The 19,126-nt window shown below is 37.4% G+C and overlaps 1 protein-coding gene across 4 annotated transcripts in view; it reads right to left on the reverse strand.

The window, feature by feature from the left end:
• Positions 1 to 19,126, reverse strand: part of TAOK3 (TAO kinase 3) — a 223,683-nt gene that overhangs the window by 84,072 nt on the left and 120,485 nt on the right. For 2 of the 4 annotated variants that reach the window (XM_003274452.2, XM_030821484.1), the window contains 5 exons: positions 10,985 to 11,056; positions 9,512 to 9,613; positions 5,332 to 5,377; positions 4,173 to 4,269; positions 1,669 to 1,782 (listed from right to left, as the gene is read on the reverse strand). In XM_003274452.2, coding sequence (XP_003274500.1) covers positions 1,669 to 1,782; positions 4,173 to 4,269; positions 5,332 to 5,377; positions 9,512 to 9,613; positions 10,985 to 11,056 — 431 coding nt within the window. Of the gene's footprint in view, positions 1 to 1,668; positions 1,783 to 1,905; positions 2,805 to 4,172; positions 4,270 to 5,331; positions 5,378 to 9,511; positions 9,614 to 10,984; positions 11,057 to 19,126 lie in introns of those variants that run through there. The other 2 variants (XM_030821486.1, XM_030821485.1) reach the window with 2 other exon arrangements.

The raw sequence follows: 19,126 nt of genomic DNA on the forward strand, positions 1-19,126 counted from the left end.
TCTGAAATTTTATCTGATATAGATATTATTTCCTTACACAAATAATTTTGAAAAACACTATTCAAAATATAATCTACTTGGTGATTTACATGACACAATACATTATTTTCAATAAAGACTGGCTCCAACCCTTACTATCAGTTTGATCTTAGGCAAGTTACTTAACCTATCTGTACATCAGTTTCTTCATCTGTAAAATGGAGATAATTCTCATAGCAACTTTACAGAGATTTGTAAAGGATGAAGATACATAAAATACTTAAATAATTACTTTGGAACATCTGATTATATTGCTTTATATAGTTCCATAAAGTATTTTTCATATTGTTTAAAGTAATTAAATAAAGCAGGAAATATTTGTTTTTTTTCCTTTTTTTTGAGACGGAGTCTGGCTCTGTCGCCCAGGCCAGAGTGCAGTGGTGCGATCTCAGCTCACTGCAAGCTCCGCCTCCCGGGTTCATGCCATTCTCCTGTCTCAGACTCCCAAGTAGCTGGGACTACAGGCGCCTGCCACCATGCCTGGCTAATTTTTTATATTTTTAGTAGAGACGTGGTTTCACCATGTTAGCCAGGATGGTTTCAATCTCCTGACCTCGTTATCCACCTGCCTCGGACTCCCAAAATGCTGGGATTACAGGTGTGAGCCACCATGCCTGGCCTCTTTTTTTTATTGTTGTTGAGAGTCTCACTTTGTAGCCCAGGTTGGGGTACAGTGGCGCCATCTTGGCTTACTGCAGCCTCTGCCTCCTGGGTTCAAGCGATTCTCATGCCTCAGCCTCCCGAGTAGCTGGGATTACAGGCATAGGCCACCACGCCTGGCCATATTCTTTTAAAATAATTAAACAACATGAAAAATACTTTATGGAACCATATAAAGCAATATAATCAGCTGTTCCAAAGATACTAAAACCTACAAAAACCCCAGGTTGTAGTAATGGATGTTACTTTACTTGTTTGTCCATAATGTATCTTCATTAGGAGGGCAGGGGCCCTATCTGTTTAGTATGCTTTGAACAGAACTGTACTCTATTATGATGTGTAAGCAGTTGCTTGGTAAATGTTATTTGGTGATAGAAAAAAAATTCAAAGACTAGCTGATTTTTTTTACTAGACAAGTAATTTTGCAGAGATCTAAGTCATTCTGTAAGGCATAATGAAATTCCAACGTGTCTAGGAAAGGAAGGAAAATAATCTGGAAAAGAATAGGGTGAAAAACTCTGAGCCAGACTGACAAGCAAGGTAACCTATCAGAGAACTCAACAAAGACAAGAACTTGGATTTCTTTCACTGAAAGGTACCATCTCTGCTTGTTGGCTAGTCAGGGAAGGTGAAAGAAGCTGCCCTGTCCTTACCTGGAGGCTTTGCCTCAAGAGAAAAGTTCAAAAGAAACTGCAAATGAAATAAAAAACTTGAACTTGGTCAGCGAATTGATAATCCTGCTCAGTTTACACAGTGACACCAGCCTTAACTACACAATTTAAAGTCATTGTAAATTTTATACTAAGCGAGAATGCTTCTTTTTATGCCAGTGGGCTTTCTATCCTTCTCAAATGAAACCTCATTTTGAGGGACATTGGTAAGACACCATAACAAAACCAAGCCAAACCAGTACCATGAGTTCACGTATGCTGATTTTAAAACTATGTCATATAGCCTAATTCTACATACCAGTAAGGTGTGCCCACGAAGGAGTTGGCAGGAGAAGCCATTGAGGCAGATCCAAAATCAGCTAGTTTTACCTGACCTGGCTCTGTTAGAAGAATATTTCCTGCTTTAATATCCCTATAGGAAAAAATAAAAGGGTTAGAAAATTACTTTTCAATTTTGATTATGGAATAGGTCAGAGCATGCAATTAATAAGACAAAAAGTTTATTTTTAAAAAATAAAACAAAACAAAAAAAAACCTTGCTCAGATAGCCAGAAGGAGATTTAGTAATTACTGCATGTTGTAAGGGGGCCCAGATTCCTGGGTGTACTTGCAGATAGGTCATAGTAATTACTTAAAGGTAGAGCTTTCTTCAGAGGGAGGGAATATAATGAGAAAAAAGGCAGACATGGTGAACAAGAAAATCTATTCAGCTGCTACACTTACAAAGGCATATTCTTAAAGGCTAAATCCAGTTATCAATAGTATTCCCTGTGCTGAGAAAATTGGTACCAATTTTAACTGCTTTTTCTGCTTTTCCAAATTATGTGACATTTTTGGAGCCTAAACAAACCTGCAATGATTCCGTATTGACCACCTACCAATAAACCTCAACTACACACATACCTTTTCTTTCTTGCCTGTGACCCTTTCTCTCTGTCTTTAATTGTAACTGCAACTCTAAGGCATTTGAGGTACATGTTATATAGAAGGTGATATTTTAAAAATAACTCTGTACAGTAAAAAGAAGACCCTGAAAGATCAAAATAAACAAGGATTAGGGGTTAGGAAATTACATTTCTATTGTATTACTACAAAGAATTGCATGTGGTTACTACTAAAGCTAATAAAGGTATTATATAGCAAAAAGTTTTAAAAATATAATTTAAAAAATTCATTTTTCAGTATGGTAATTTAGAATGAGAAGGTGTGGATGTACTTCTTATTCTTTTTAAAAAAGGCATGAGGTGTAATGAGCACTAGAAACCATGAATTGGAAGTTGATGGTCAGTGAAAAGATAAAACAGAGAAGATGAGGAAAATTTATGTAAAGCTGAAAATGATAAGATTCAAATGCTTCAAAATAACTTTTATAAAAACTTCCCTTGAAAATTCAGTTTCCTTCCTCATGGTGACATTAGGCATTGGCAGACAGAACTAAAAAAAAATGCATTATTTATTTTTCTTCACAACAGAAAAATATATTTTCTCTACTTATCTTTAATTAGGAGATTGAATTGCCTTTAAAATCAAAACAATAAAAATCTGAGACATAGTATTTACTTTTAAATTTAAAAAACATTCTTTGTAAGTATTTTGACTCTTCAACAAATTATTTTACATACTAAAGAAGATAAAGTATAATACAGACTAAAACATTAAGTTAATGTGCAGATTAAGGTAATAATGGCACAGAAAACTGAACTACAGCTTTAAATGAGAGCAGGCAAAATAATCACGAGCAAGTTGGCAGTAGTATTAACACCTTGGTACCAAAGACATATAATTACAAAAAGTTGTCAGATCCATAGACATTATGATAATTTTATTTAATCAGTATTTATTAACATGATTAGGTTCACTCTTTGTCCTTAATTCCCAGCAGGATTTTGGTCTGCCTATCTTTAGGAAGTTCTGCTTTTGTGGTACCAGTAAGTGGTCATGGCTACACTGGGATGATTAAAACAGAAGCAAAAGAGGAACCATAACCCAATAGTTTCAATTCTTCCTAGTAAATGCCAGTTGTTTTCTTTCATTTGTGAGCCATCTCAGATTCTTTATACCTAATATTTCACTCCTCCTCCCCTCATTCATTAATGTAACTGTATTAAAAGTTCATTACTGAGAGAAGGAAAGATTGGTAACATCTTTCTCTAGAAGTTAATAGAGGGAGGGAGGTTGCAGGGAGGAGAGTGTGGTTGTGGTAGAGAAAATACAAGGCAGTGAAAAGCCCTACAATAGGAGTCAAGAAACTTGAGTTTCAATTCTTAATATATTACTTAAATTCTGCGAAACTCTGGGCAAGTTAAGTCTTTCTGAGCCCTAGTCTCTTCATCTGCCAAAATACAGTAAAGATAATATCTTCCTAAGTATCCACATGAACTATAGAAATGGGAAATATTTTAAAGTTACAAAATAGCATATATTTATATAAGACTAGCTTGTTATTTGTAATAGGAAAGGGACAATAACTTTGCTAAGAGATAAATATATGCAAGGAAGGTTAATTTTCTTTTCTTTTCTTCATGACACAGTATCTAAAGATTGGTGGGCCCTTTTTCAAATTTCCCTGCAACACTTAGCCTGGAGAACAGTTACCTACTGAACAAAGATTATATAATTGTGGACACATAGGAGAGAATAAGAGATAGAAGCTAAATTCTGGCAACTTTATCCTTCATATCCAGAAGAAGCAATCTATTTGCTTCCCATGAATGCTTAGGCAACCTAAAAATTGGAGCATGCACTAATTTTCAAGGTTCCTGGAATAGACAGTCCTGTAACTGAAAAGAACTCTAATCTTACCTATGAATCAATGCATGAGAATGTAGGTAGGCTAGTCCATGCAAGGCTCCATGAGTAATGGCAGCGATCTCTACTTCCTGAAGTGGTTTTTTATGAACTGAGGAAGGAAAAAAAAAAGTCAGTAGATGATCAGTTTCATTCCTCATTTTGTTATTTTATACAGCTATACCAGACTGAGTTACATACTTTCTCACATGACAATTTGGGAACATTCACCTAGATCTTCTATAGAAGAGAATAAGTGATCAGACAACAGGAAACCCAAGTGCATAAACACAAATGACCCTTCAAAACAAAAATAAAACAAAGAAAGCCTGATATTCCTTAAATGATGCATTGTTAATTTACTTATCAGTTACAAGCCAAGCCACGCTGATTCCAATTAACCAGGCCCAAATTAACCAGTCCTTTCCAACATTTTAATGTCTGGAGTGTTCTAGGTTACATTATTCTCCCCTGCCACAAAGCCATCTTTAATTACCCCTTCAAACTACAGGTTTTCATTATTTGTGAAAGCAGCTAATAAGCAATTTCTATTCAGAGATCAAGAGTGATTTAATTTTTTTTTTTTTTTTTTTTTTTTTGAGGCAGGGGTCTCACTCTGTTACCCAGGCTGGAGTGCAGTGTTTCAATCAAAGCCACTGCAGCCTTGAACTCCTGGGCTCAAGTGATCCTCCTGTCTCAGACTCCTAAGTAGCTGGTATTACAGGTGTTAGCCTCTGTGTCTGGCTCAAGATATTTTTTTTTAAAGTAAATTTTTAACACAGCCTCTGGTTATAGCAGCATCTGCAGAGAGGAACTGGGTCAGTCAAGATTTCTGAAAGGGTTTAATATCAATATAATGTGAGACTATCTACCTCTCTTTCACATATACCCATGAATATGATGTTTTTGGCTACACATACTATATCACATTAGCCAAACATTTTGGTAGTACCTGCCCTGGATGGGCCATGAACTAAAACAGCAGGAAGACTGCTAACATCACTCAGACACTTCCAGTGGCATTGAAGAGATGAAGTGTGCATGGCTTATCCACACAACCCTAAAGCTCAAGCCACCATTCAATTAGACTGCCCAAACTACACTTTAGTATGGCGGTAGATAACATTCTGATCAAAGTAAAACAGAAAGGAGAGTTTAATTCCTTCTTTCTTACCTTCTAATAAATCAGAGGCTGAGCCTAAGCAATATTCCATCACCAACTATAAGAGATTAAAATAATATTCAGAATAATGAAAGTTAATTTAAAAACTTCTGAAAACAACTAAACAACCAATCAAGGAACTAAGAATACTAGGTGAATAAATATTCTGATCTACTCGAACTTGGACTGAATTTTTGTCATCTGGCACTAATTGATTTTTATAATTTTCATCATCTCAGTTTTTATTATTTCTTGCTTAAAATTGGCCTAAAGATTATTGGGGGACTAGATATGGAAACATTTACTATAAATGGTGAAGCCAAGATTGTCAATTTATTTATTAACTCCTTCACTACTTTATTTCAAAAAGGATTCAGGTGACTATGTTGTACTATAAATTTGTAACTCAGAAAGTGGCAAACAAATACATGAGCCAGTAAAATCTATATTGGGGTTATACCAGTTAAATAAAATAAACCAGTAAGTAGTAAATTCCTTTTTTTTCACACTTTAGAAAGTTTTAAACAAGAAACAGATATTGTTTTGAACTGAATCTGAAGATGTAGCCTGCTATGTATCATTACATTACCTTGAATCCCTGAGATATGTGTGTTATTTACATTTAGATCTTAAAATATTTCCAGAATAATATTATTATAATACTATTGACAGGCTGGGTGCAGCGGCTCACGCCTGTAATCCCAGCACATTGGGAGGCTGAGGCAGGCGGATCACCTGAGGCCAGGAGTTCAAGACCAGCCTAGTCAACATGGTGAAACCCCATCTCTACTAAAAATACAAAAAATTAGCTTCGCATGGCGGCTTGCACCTATAGTCCCAGCTACTTGGGAGGCTAAGGCCGGAGAATCGCTGGAACTCGAGAGGTGGAGGCTATCGATAGTTATTGGGTTTGCAATCTGTGGAGGCTTTCTAAAAGCAAAAGTGAGAAACCTCTTTCTTTACTCTTTTTTTTTTTTTTTTTTTTTGAGACAGAGTTCACTCTTGTTGCCCAGGCTGGAGTGCAATGGCACGATCTCGGCTCACTGCAACCTCTACCTCCTGGGTTCAAGCGCTTCTCCTGCCTCAGCCTCCTGAGTAGCTGGGATTAGAGGCATGTGCCACCACGCCCGGCTAATTTTGTATTTTTAGTAGAGATGGGGTTTCTCCATGTTGGTCAGGCTGGTCTCAAACTCCTGACCTCAGGTGATCTGCCCGCCTCAGCCTCCCAAAGTGTTGGGATTACAGGTGTGAGCCACCGCGCCTCGCCTCTTTCTGTACTCTTATACTAGATTTTTTTTTTTTTTTGTATTTTTAGTAGAGACAGGGTTTCACCAGGTTGGCCAGGCTGGTCTTGATCTCCTGACCTCGTGATCCCCCAACTTAGGCCTCCCAAAGTGCTGGGATTACAGGCGTAAGCCACCGCGCCTGGCCCTTCTTATCCTAGATTTTTAGGTGTCCAAGACTACTGATTTGTAGTCAAGGTCAAAACTATCAGGGCTCAGCAACCAATCTCCACACACATATGCAAGCATTCACACTCCTACAAATTATTACTTTGTTATTTAAAAGAATAGTAGATGCTCATTATGAAATATAAATTTCCTATAATAAACTAGACATAACCAATATCAACATATTAGTTCCTTTCATTAAAAAAATTAATGTGAAAATATATTTATATTATGTACCTTGCATTACTAAGATAATTTAGAACATGCGACGTCTAGAAGTTTAAAATTTAGAAACTATACTTTTATAGTTATATATTATAAATATCAATATATCAATATCTATATGAACATATTATAAATATAAGTATACTGTGTCTATATTATATAGAATGCAATTAAATTAGATATAACATACTTATAATACTATTTATATATTACATATGATTATGTCTTATATGTTATGGTTTTACAGTTATATATTTATGTAGTATGTACCTTGCATTTCTGGAATAATTTAGAACAATGAGAGGTTTAGAAGTTTAAAATTTAGAAACCATACTATAGTTTTCTGCTTGACATTAAAAACAAACAGATTCAGAAACATTAATCTTATTTCTTATCATAAAATGGAAGATTCCACAAGTAAATGTTATAATGAACACTAGCCTTTATGTGCCCTACTTTTTCTTTAATCAATTTTGATGGAAGCATTTCTAAATTTTATTACATAATTTTCTAATTTTAAAAAGTAACTGAATATGCATACATAACCTCCTTAATCCGAGCATATGAAATGTGAACATAGAACTTTAAAACTGAATAGAATGAAAATGTTTCTAGCTGCATTAAATGTTTTAAATTACATGTTTAAAAACTCAGCATTTTTGTCACAAATATTTTTTCCCCTATTATTCTATAACACAAAGGCAACTGAGATGGTTGTTTGCTCCTGACACTAAACAGCTCTGGCTGCTCTGCCTTTAAGTTACTAGGTCTGCTTTCTAGCTCCCCTGACTTTTTCCGTATGGTCAAATTATTCTTGTGCCTGTTTGTATGCATGTATCTAATAGCTCAGTTCCTTAGAGCTCTTTCTGATTGGTCTATCAAATTAGTTGTAGACAGAAACCAGGTAGCCAAGCTTATTAGCAGCCTATATAATCTAAGAATAAACGGGTGGCCGGGTGCAGTGGCTCACGCCTGTAATTCCAGCACTTTGGGAGGCCGAGGTGGGCGGATCACCTGAGGTCGGGAGTTCGAGACCAGCCTGACCAACAAGGAGAAACCCCGTCTCTACTAAAAATACAAAATTAGCTGGGTGTGGTACTCGGTTGGCTGAGACAGGAGAATCACTTGAACCCGGGAGGTGGAGGTTGCGGTCAGCCGAGATTGCGCCATTGCACTCCAGCCTGGGTAACAAGAGCAAAACTCTGTCTTAAAAAAAAAAAAAAAAAAAAAAGAGAGAAAACGAGCTTCAAGTAACAGTGTGGAGGATTTTCTGAAGACTTGAAATACATGAGATTTTGGCACTTGAATTTTGTAACATTTATTCTGCCTGCTTGAAATCCCTTTCTTGACTCCTTCAAGACAGCTGAGATTGCCAGAGAACTGATTTCTAGATAATGAGATACATCTTTGATTAATTTCTTATTTTCAGATGGGATGCAATAGCTCTATATAAGAGTTGCTTGACCAGAAATGAGTACGTTTAGTATACTGTTTGATAGTCTATTTAGGAACAAAATTCCATTCCCTAATTAGAGATCACATACAGGAAAGGAGTCGGTACATGGTAAACAATAAATGCTAGTTAAATTGGAGTTTAAGTAGGAGTGCGCAATTTGAAAAAGTAGAAAGCATAACATTTTCACGTCCTAAATGTGCCTAATGCGCCACCCTAAAACCATAAATACAATCATATAAAAATATACTAAGGGCCGAGCACAATGGCTCATGCCTGTAATCCCAGCACTTTGGAAGGCTGAGGCAGGTGGATCACCTGAGGTTAGGAGTTCGAGACCAGCCTGGCCAACATGGTGAACCCTATCTCTACTAAAAATACAAAAAATTAGCTGGGTGTGGTGGCGTGTGCCTGTAGTCCCAGCTACTTGGGAGGCTGAGGTTCAAGAATCACTTGAACCCAGGAGGCAGAGGTTGTAGTTAGCTGAGATCGCACCACTGCACTCCAGCCTGAGCAACAAGAGTGAATCTATCTCAAAAAAATATATATATATGTGTGTGTGTGTGTGCATGTGTATACATATTTATATATATATATATGTCACAATAAGATGACGAGTGGAACAAAAGTCTCTTATTTTAATCATATGGTGGCCCCTGTTTGGTAAAAATCACATAGCAATTAAAACATCAAGGACAATTCCAAATATGGGGGGAACTGGAGTGGAGGATGAGAAATTACAAAGACAAAAATTCTAGGATGATAATATAAGGCTGTGCCTTTTACTTTTACAAACAAATAATTATAAAATGATGTCAACTTTTCACCATCTCTTTTTGAGTGTTTATAGAATGGAATTTCTAATAGGCTAGATATCATTTAATCTTACAGAATATATACCATATGACACACCAAAGTATTAACAAATGTTAAATACTGATAACAAAAGTTAAATGGAACAGAAATGAAATTAATAATTTTACAGATCAAATAGATAATAGAAAAAAAGAAAAAGAAAAAAATGTAATAGTAAAAGAAAGATAATAGAGGTCCTTCGACTTACCCAGGCAGTGTGCTCTTTCAAGTAACAGCCTTTGTACTCAATAGTATTAGGATGCTTCAATTGTCGTAAAAATTTAACTTCCTTAAGAATATCTTGCCATTTCTATTGAAGTCAGAAAGGAAACATTTTAATTTAATTTTTGATAGGAAAATAGTATTTCCTATCAAGTATATGTATATATTATTTATATTATTGTTAATGGACATAAAGTAAATGTTTAACAAATGAAGAAGCTATTTCAACATGCTATTTCTTTCTCTCTCTTTTTTTTTTTAGTTGAGACAGAGTCTTGCTCTATTGCCCAGGCTGGAGTGCAGTGGCGTGATCTCGGCTCACTGCAACCTCTGCTGCCCGGTTCAAGGTTCAAGTGATTCTCGTGCCTCCCAAGTAGCTGGGACTACAGGCGTGCACCACCAGACCAAACTAGTTTTTTTGTATTTTTAGTAGAGACGAGGTTTCTCCGTGTTGGCCAGGCTGGTCTCAAACTCCTGACCTCAGGTGATCCGCCCACCTCGGCCTCCCAAAGTGCTGGGATCACAGGCGTGAGACACTGTGCCCGGCCTAAACATGCTATTTCTTTAGTTTGAATACATGTAAACACAAATCTATCACCAAATACATTACAAAAAAGCCATTACACATACCCATGTTCTGGTCTGCAAAATAGTTTTTTTCCTTTTCAGGCATCCAGGCTAGAGTACAGTGTTGCAATCACGGCTCACTGAAGCCTCCACATCCCAGGCTCAAGCAATCCTCCCACTTCAGCCTCCCGAGTGGCTGGACTACAGGCACACACCACCACACCCAGCTAGTTTTTTTGATGTTTTGTAGAGGTGGGGTCTCACCATATTGCCCAGGCTTGTCTTGAGCTCCTGGGCTCAAGCGATCCTCCAGCCTTGGCTTCCCAAAGTGCTGGGATTGCAGGCCTAAGCCACCTCAGCCAGCCTGCAAAATAGTTAATTGAGCTAGAACATTAGCCTTTTTAAAAATAATTATGAATGTTCACACATTTGTATGAAAAACTCCAGGAACTTTTATTATATGCTCCACAAGAAGGAAAAAAATTGTTCTAAAAAAAAGTTTAAAGAATTTTGTTAATTTTTTTTTTTTCTTTTTTTTTTTTTTTTTGAGACAGAGTCTGGCTCTGTCACCCAGGCTGGAGTGCAGTGGCGTGATCTCGGCTCACTGCAAGCTCCACCTCCCGGGTTCACACCATTCTCCTGCCTCAGCCTCCTGAGTAGCTGGGACTACAGGCGCCCGCCACCACGCCCGCTAATTTTTTGTATTTTTAGTAGAGATGGGGTTTCACCGTGTTAGCCAGGATGGTCTCAATCTCCTGACCTCGTGATCCCCCCCCTCAGCCTTGCAAAGTGCTGGGATTATAGGCGTGAGCCACCGCACCCAGCCAGAATTTTGTTAATTTCATACTAACTTGTTTATTTCAGTTTAGGTATACAACTGTCTCTATCTCACCTCATGGGTCTGCTTCCCACTATAGGACATCTTCTTAATTGCCACCACCTCATTGGTGTGAGCATTTGTAGCCTGTGTTAAGAGGGTAGAAGAAAAAGAAAAAGAATTAGTGATGTTTCAGCCAATTTAACTTAAACATTTGACTAGAGACTATTTATTTATATATTTATTTATTGACAGTCTCATTCTGTCGCTCAGGCTGGAGTGCAGCTCACTGCAACCTCTATCTCTTGGGTTCAAGCGATTCTCCTGTTTCAGCCTCCCAAGCAGCTGGGATTACAGGCATGCACCACCATGCCACGCTAATGTTTTTTGTATTTTTAGTAGAAACGGGGTTTCACCATGTTGACCAGGCTGGTCTTGAACTCCTGACCTCAAATGATCTGCTGGCCTCGGCCTCCCAAAGTGCTGGGATTATAGGTGTTTTATTTTATTTTTGGAGAAGGAATCTAGCTGTGTTGCTCATGCTGGAGTGCACTGGCACGGTCTCGGCTCACTGTAGCCTCCACCTCCTGGGTTCAAGCTATTCTCCTGCTTCAGCCTCTCAAGTAGCTGGGGATTACAGGCACCCACCACCACACCTGGCTAATTTTGTATTTTTAGTAGAGATGGGGTTTCACCATTTTGGCCAGGCTGGTCTCAAATTCCCGACCTCACGTGATCTGCCCGCCTCAGCCTCCCAAAGTGCTGGGATTACAGACGTTAGCCACTGTGCCTGGCCTTATATATATTTAAAATAGTATCTCCATACTGCAGTATCACAGTTCAAAGATGCTTCAATTTTTGATAGGCTAAATAGACATTTCCACTCCCATTTTAATGTATAGTTTCTCTGTATCCTTTTCTAGATAAATGTAAAGATTATAACATAAAAAATGATTAGGGTTTAATATATCAAACCAAACAAAAAATGTCATATTCCCAAATGATGCATACTGGCTTCACCTTGTAGACGGTCCATCAATAGAGAGCCAGTTAAATAAATAAATATGATATGACCATATAATAAAATAACCACTTAAGGAATGAGGTAATCTATGTCCAATGCAATATGAAAAGACGTTAAAAATGTTTTAGTCAAAAACAAGCTATAAAGTAGAATCCAATTTTTGCAAAATAGTAATAATGTGAGTATATGTGTAGAAAAAATTATAAAAGAATTTATACCAGAATATATATCAATGATAATCCCTGGAGCAGTGCTATCTGATAGAACTTTCTATGATGATGGGACGGTTCTTTCTAGATTGTCCAACAGAGTAACATGTGAAATGTGGCTAGTGTGACTGAGAAAATAAATTTTAAATTTTATTTAATTTTAATTAACTTAAATTTGAATAGTTAACGTGCCTACTTGCTACTGTATTGAACAGTACAGCAGAAAGTAAGATTAATCCTAAGGGGGACTTTCGTTTTCAGGATTACTTATATTTTATAATAAGACTGTATTACATATATACATACCTACATTTATGTATGTATATATGTGTATTTTTAATCTATAGAGGTTGCCTTTCTCATAATTATGTCTACTTGTCTTCTCCATACTCCAAATAGAACAGTTCAAAGTACATATGAAAACCATTAATAATTCAAGTAATAGTCTTTTCCTCTCAATTTACTCAAGATATACATATATATATATATATATACACACACACACACACACATACATACATACATACTTTTTTTTTTTTTTAAGACAGAATCTTGCTCTGTCATCCAGGCTGGAGTGCAGTGGTACAATCTCAGCTCACTGCAACCTCTGCCTCCCAGGCTCAAGCGATCTTCCCACCACAGCCTCTTGAGTAGCTGGGATTACAGGCACCCACCACCACGCCTGGCTAATTTTTATATATATAGTAGAGACAGGGTTTCACCATATTGGCCAGGCTGGTTTCGAACTCCTGGCCTCAAGTAATCCGCCCGCATCAGCCTCCCAAAGTACTGGAATTATAGGCGTGAGCTACTGCTCCCAGCCTCAACTTATTTAAAATATTTAAAACTATTAGTTTTCTTAAAATTTTCATAAAAATAAATACAAGACATTAAAAGATTACCTCTGCATCAGTGCCATACCCCTAATGTAAGTAAGCTATTTTGCTTCTGTGATATTATTATCATTGTGGACCAATAAAGCTATCACAGTGGTTCTGAAGTAAAAGATTGGAATACATTCACTGATAAAGTCAGGTTAACAATTTTAGAGAAAAATTCATAATCATTTTCTTAAATACAAGTAATTTAAAATGAACCTCCTCAGATATAACAATAGTTTCTTTATGATTTTTAAAAACGGTTAATTCAAACAATAAACAATAATGTACTATGTAAAAATAATTTGACCACAGATTCTTACGGAATGTCAAAATGGAAAAAAAAACCAAACCCACAATAACGTACTACAGGAGTTTTTTTTAAAAAAGCATTAAGGTAAAAGTACCTATTATATATTAATGAGTTATCCACTAGTCATAATTTTCCGATCTGCAGAACTTCACAAAAGCATATTTTAGATATTTTATTGATTTAGAAAGTACAGACTGACTTTTGTTAAAAACAAAAATCTCTCACACTGTTCTGGCTTTTAAACTTTAACACTAAACTGTGCTTATATGGCAATCATAAATAAAAGCTGATGTAAATTCAGTATTACAATAAAAGTTAGAGGGACCATATCTGAAAAGTAGATATTTGAGGCATCAATATATATAGTGGAGCTTAAGGAGCCTGAAAAAGATTTAGGAAATATTCAGGCATTGAGAAATTTTAACTTGTTGTGAGGTTTTAAAAAATAATTAACCATTACTAAAAAAAAAGCCCACGGAAATAAAATCAGTATTATTATTTAATTGCTTATTAAGGTTATTTATAATTAATACTACATTTGGACCTAAAAACATGAAAAAATAACCACCCTAAAATAAAAATATATTTCTTACATTTATAGGATACTCACTGATTAGAACTTAATGCTTCCACTCACTTACACATCCTAATGTATAGGCAGAGACTTGAAATTTGAAAAACATTTCCATGTTGATTATTCTATAGATGTGAACTTTTTAGTGCAAATGTTGATTATGCTATAGATGTGAACTTTTTATACTGGCTAAAAGTCAAAACATGCTAGATTGAAACTTAAAAAAAAACCAATGTTTTAGTACAGAAAAAGGAAAGTATTAATGGGGTCTCAGCTTTCTAGTGCATACAGTACTATGAATGACTACAGCCTCTATCATTTCAAGTTTTATTCTTGAAACTTACATTCATGCTTAATACTTCCAATAGTCTCAATGGTCTCAGTAACTATCACCAAGATCATTGATTCAAGAAATACTTATTAAGAACTTAACTATTATGTGTTTATATTTTTAAACATTTTACAGCTATACCTTTTGCTATTTTATAGACAAATATAAAAATTTATGTTAATTTAGGAGGCAGGCCAGGCACGGTGGCTCACTCCTGTAATCCCAGTATTTTGGGAGGCCAACGTGGGTGGATCACCTGCGGTCAGGAGTTTGAGACCAGTCTGGCCAACATGGTGAAAGCCTGTCTCTACTAAAAATACAAAAATTAGCAGGGCGTGGTGGCACATGTCTGTAATCCCAGCTACTTGGGAGGCTGAGGCAGGAGAACTGCTTGTACACAGGAGGCAGAGGTTGCAGTGAGCCAAGATTGCACCACTGCACTACAGCCTTGGTGACAGAGTGAGACTTTGTCTAAAAAAAAAAAAAAAAATAAGAGGCTGAGGCAAGAGGATCACTTGAGCCCAGGAGTTTGGAACCAGCCTGGGCAACATAGCAAAACCCTGTATCTACAAAAAAATTAAAACCAAAATTAGCTGGGTGTGGTGGCACATGCTTGTAGTCCTAGCTACCTACTCAGGAGGCACAGGCAGTAGGATTGCTTGAGTCCGAGGGTTCAAGGTTACAGTGAGCTATGATCACACCACTGTACTCCAGCCTGGGTGACACAGTGAGAGACCCTGTCTCTAAATAAATGAATAAATAAAAATTTTAAAAGTGAAAAAGCTTTTCTTTTTGCCCTATTTTTTGAACCCCAACTAAAAGGTAATTATATCCAGAAAGATAGAATTAAACTATTTGCTTTAGGTGGGTTATGGATAATATACTGAGTTCAACAAAGGTGATATAGAAACCTACAAACTTTAGAGTTGTGTTTAGGTGAATACAAAAATGAACATGCTCAGTCCTTTTTTTGTTTGTTTTCCTTTAGTACAGTTTCTTACTACCTCATTTGTTAATGCTGATAATTTATTTTTTATTAAAAAAAATTTTTTTTAAGACACAGGTTCCCACTATGTTGCCCAGGCTGGTCTCGAACTTCTGGGCTAAAGTGATTCTCCCACCTCGGCCTCCCAAAGTGCTGGGATTACATGTGTGAGCCACCACGCCCAGCCAATGATGTAAATTTCAAAATTACTTATGTAAATCCAAACACACAGAAATATTTCACCAAGTTAATAATTTCTATTTTCTCTGAACATAACATACACTCTCAGCTGATTGATTTTACAAGAGCTGTTCCAGCTTACAATTCACACTAAGTTTATTCCCTGGCAGCATTCAGTGTAAAAGCTGTGACCTACAGAGGCGAACAGAATTATAGTGTTGAGGTATGAAAATACCAGCTGCCAGACTCTGGTCTTTATGGCTTGCCAGCATGACTACGACTTATGAAAAGTACTAATTAGCAGTACCAAGTTCTCAGAGTTCTTCATCATTCATTCATTCAACAAATACTTATTAGCTGCCCACAATTTATCAGGAATTGGGCTAAGTGCTAGGGATAAGATAGTGAGTTAATATGCCCAGTACCTAGCTCTCCTCTAGGACGATAGACAATAACAAAAATAAAATGATAAAAGACAAAATGTAAAACTGCAATTCTGGTATGTGCCACAAAGAACGGTATGTGTTACTTTGAGAACCAACAATGCTGGGTGTGACTTAGGGAGGTCAGGAAAGCCTTCCCTGAAGAAATGAGGTTTAGGCTGAGAGCTAAATGATGAACAGGAGTTAAGAAGGTGAAAATAGAAGGGAGAAATATTCGAGAGAGAACAGTTTATGCAAGATTCCAGGAAGGATGATCAGAAGAAAGGAATCAGAGCTTTAGCAATGAGAATGAGAGAGAAGATAGCTCAAGTAGAGATAGGGACCATGAAGGACCTTATGGGCTGGCTACAGTAGGGATTTTGATCTCGGCCTAAGAACGAGGGAGAGCCCCTAAAGGCTTTATAGGGAAAGGGGATGTGATGAGATTTACATTTTTTTTTTCAAGCTCATTGAGGTATGCACAACAGACTGAAGAGAGACCAAAGCAGGCAATCATAGTTGTCCAAGTAAGAGATAGCAGAGTCTTCCTGGTTATAATGATACAAGTAACAAAAGGAAAAATCTATTAGCAGGGAGTAAGAAGCAACATATATAAATATTACTTTGGCCAACAGGAAAATCCATTTTTAAGGTACTGCTGATGTGACCACTACAGATAAAAGGTTAAAGCTTTCCATAAGTTCTGTAGTACAGTGTCAGTTAATTCTCTTTTAATCTGTTTTTTAGTGCTTTATGGGTGTACATAGGCCTGTACTTTTCACATTTATATACAGGCCCTATAGAGTTAATGATTACATTTATCAATGCCACTCTGGTACCTGTATCATTTCTCTAGTCTATCATCAGCAACAAATAATATATACTTAGTGCCTACTGTAAATGAGATCGTGCCAGCCTTTAGAGTTGTAAAGAAATATTAGAAATAGTCATCTTCAAAAACGCACACACTCTAGCTAAAAAGACAGGGCTTAGCCCCAAAAGCAAATAAACCACTAGGTCTTCTGCAGCCTAGTATAAGGTAGGTCTCATTTTGCCACCATTATAAATGGCTTTCAGTAAGTTTCAAAGCATCCTTGGTTTACTGTAGTCATTCTGAAACATTAGCACTTTAAGAAGGGTTTGGCTGCCATTTTTTTTTTTTTTTTTTTTGAGACAGAGTCTCACTCTGTCCCCCAGGCTGGAGTGCAGTGGCACAATCTCAGCTCACTGCAAGCTCCACTTCCCGGGTTCACACCATTCTCCTGCCTCAGCCTCCCACGTAGCTGGGACTACAGGTGTCTACCACCATGCCCGGCTAATTTTTTGTATTTTTAGTAGAGACGGGGTTTCACTGTGTTAGCCAGGATGGTCTCGATCTCCTGACCTCGTGATCCGCCCGCCTCAGCCTCCCAAAGTGCTGGGATTACAGGCGTGAGCCACCGCGCCCAGCCGAAATTAGCACCATTTTCAGCCAGAAAAATCTTTTATCATATTTAATGACAAAATATACTTCAGTGGGAGCCAAGTTATTGATGGTAGTGAGGGAAGCAGAAGTAATGGTAGGGCTGAGCATAGACACAACGGTTGAGAAACAGTTTAGAGAAAATCCAGGCTGAAGATTTGGCTGGAAGCAAAAGGACAAAGTAAAGATGCAATTCATAAAATCTCATTTGGAAGGACAACTAAAGATAAGCCCTATCCAGATGGCAGAACATAAAGGACCACTTAAAAGGAAGAGTCAGTAATGTTTGATTACAAAGAAATTATTTGATTACAAGTTTGGAGAAGTAGGTAATAATTAGTACTTAATTTATTATTTGCTTTAATGGACTATTATGCTTAAGGAAGTATTTGTTAAATTAAATAACTATATTTTGGCCGGGCATGGTGCCTCATGCCTGTAATCCCAGCACTTTGGGGAGGCCGAGACGGGTGGATCACCTCAGGTCAGGAGTTTAAGACGAGCCTGGCCAACATAGTAAAACCCCATCTCTACAAAAATACAAAAATTAGCCTGGCATGATGGCGGGTGTCTGTAATCCAAGCTACTCAGGAGGCTGAGGCAGGAGTATCCCTTGAACCCGGGAGGTGGAGGTTGTAGTGAGCTGAGATTGCGCCACTGCACCCCAGCCTGAGCAACAGAGCAAGTCTCCATCTTAAAAAACAACAACAACAACAAAAAAAACAAAAAACAGGGCCCGGCACAGTGGCTCACACCTGTAATCCCACCACTTTGGGAGGCCGAGGTGGGCAGATCACGAGGTCAGTTCAAGACCAGCCTGGCCAACATGGTGAAACCCGGTCTCTACTAAAAACACAAAAATTAGCTGGGCATGGTGGCACATGCCTGTAATCCCAGCTACGTGGAAGGCTGACGCAGGAGAATTGCTTGAACCAGGATCCAGGAGGCGGAGGTTTCAGTGAGCCAAGATCGTGCCACTGCACTCTACACTCCAGCCTGGGCTACAGAGCGAGGCTCTGTCTCAAAAAACAAACAACAACAACAAAAAAAAACAAACTGTATTTTATGTAATGAATTCAGGTGAATAAGCTGTGTTAAAATTTTGGCTATTTGTCTTTCTCATCAGGAGACAGTCACATTCTTGGAACTAAAACTGATTCCAGGGGTACAGCCTTGTACCCCTTAACCGAAAATACTGACTTGACATGATTGCCACTAAAAATCACTGTCAGTCCCTTTCTCTGAATAGTTGTCTGTTCATCTGTTTATCTGTCTATCCACCATCCATCCATCCATCCATCCATCCATCCAGTATTTATCAAATTCCTACTACTGTCAGACATATACTAGTTCTTGAGAATATAACGATGAACAAGATAGACATAACCCCTGTCCTCATGACACTTCTTATTTAGGGAAAAAGACATATATAAAGCAAAAAATCGTATACGTAATTGTTTTATTATAACCGTGATAAATGCAACAAAATATAAGCACAAGATGTTATGAAATCATAAAGTATTGATTAAGGGGTAGAGTCTTGAATAGTAAAGGGTATCTTGCAAAAGTAATACTTCAGGTAAAACTTGTAGAATGAACAGACAGGGATGGGGAGGTAATGTGCAGAGTTTTCTAGGTGGGGGGAATAGCATATATAAGGCTCTGAGGCAGGAAAGAGCTTAGCATACAGTGGAAATGCACAAAGCTCAACTTCAAGCTCTTAACTTTTTTTTTTTTTTGAGACGGAGTCTCACTCTGTTGCCCAGGCTGGAGTGCAGTGGCACAATCTTGGCTCACTGCAAGCTCCACCTCCCGAGTTCATGCCATTCTCCTGCCTCA

This window comes from Nomascus leucogenys, chromosome 10, assembly GCF_006542625.1.
Source record: "Nomascus leucogenys isolate Asia chromosome 10, Asia_NLE_v1, whole genome shotgun sequence".
Classification (NCBI taxonomy): Eukaryota; Metazoa; Chordata; class Mammalia; order Primates; family Hylobatidae; genus Nomascus; species Nomascus leucogenys.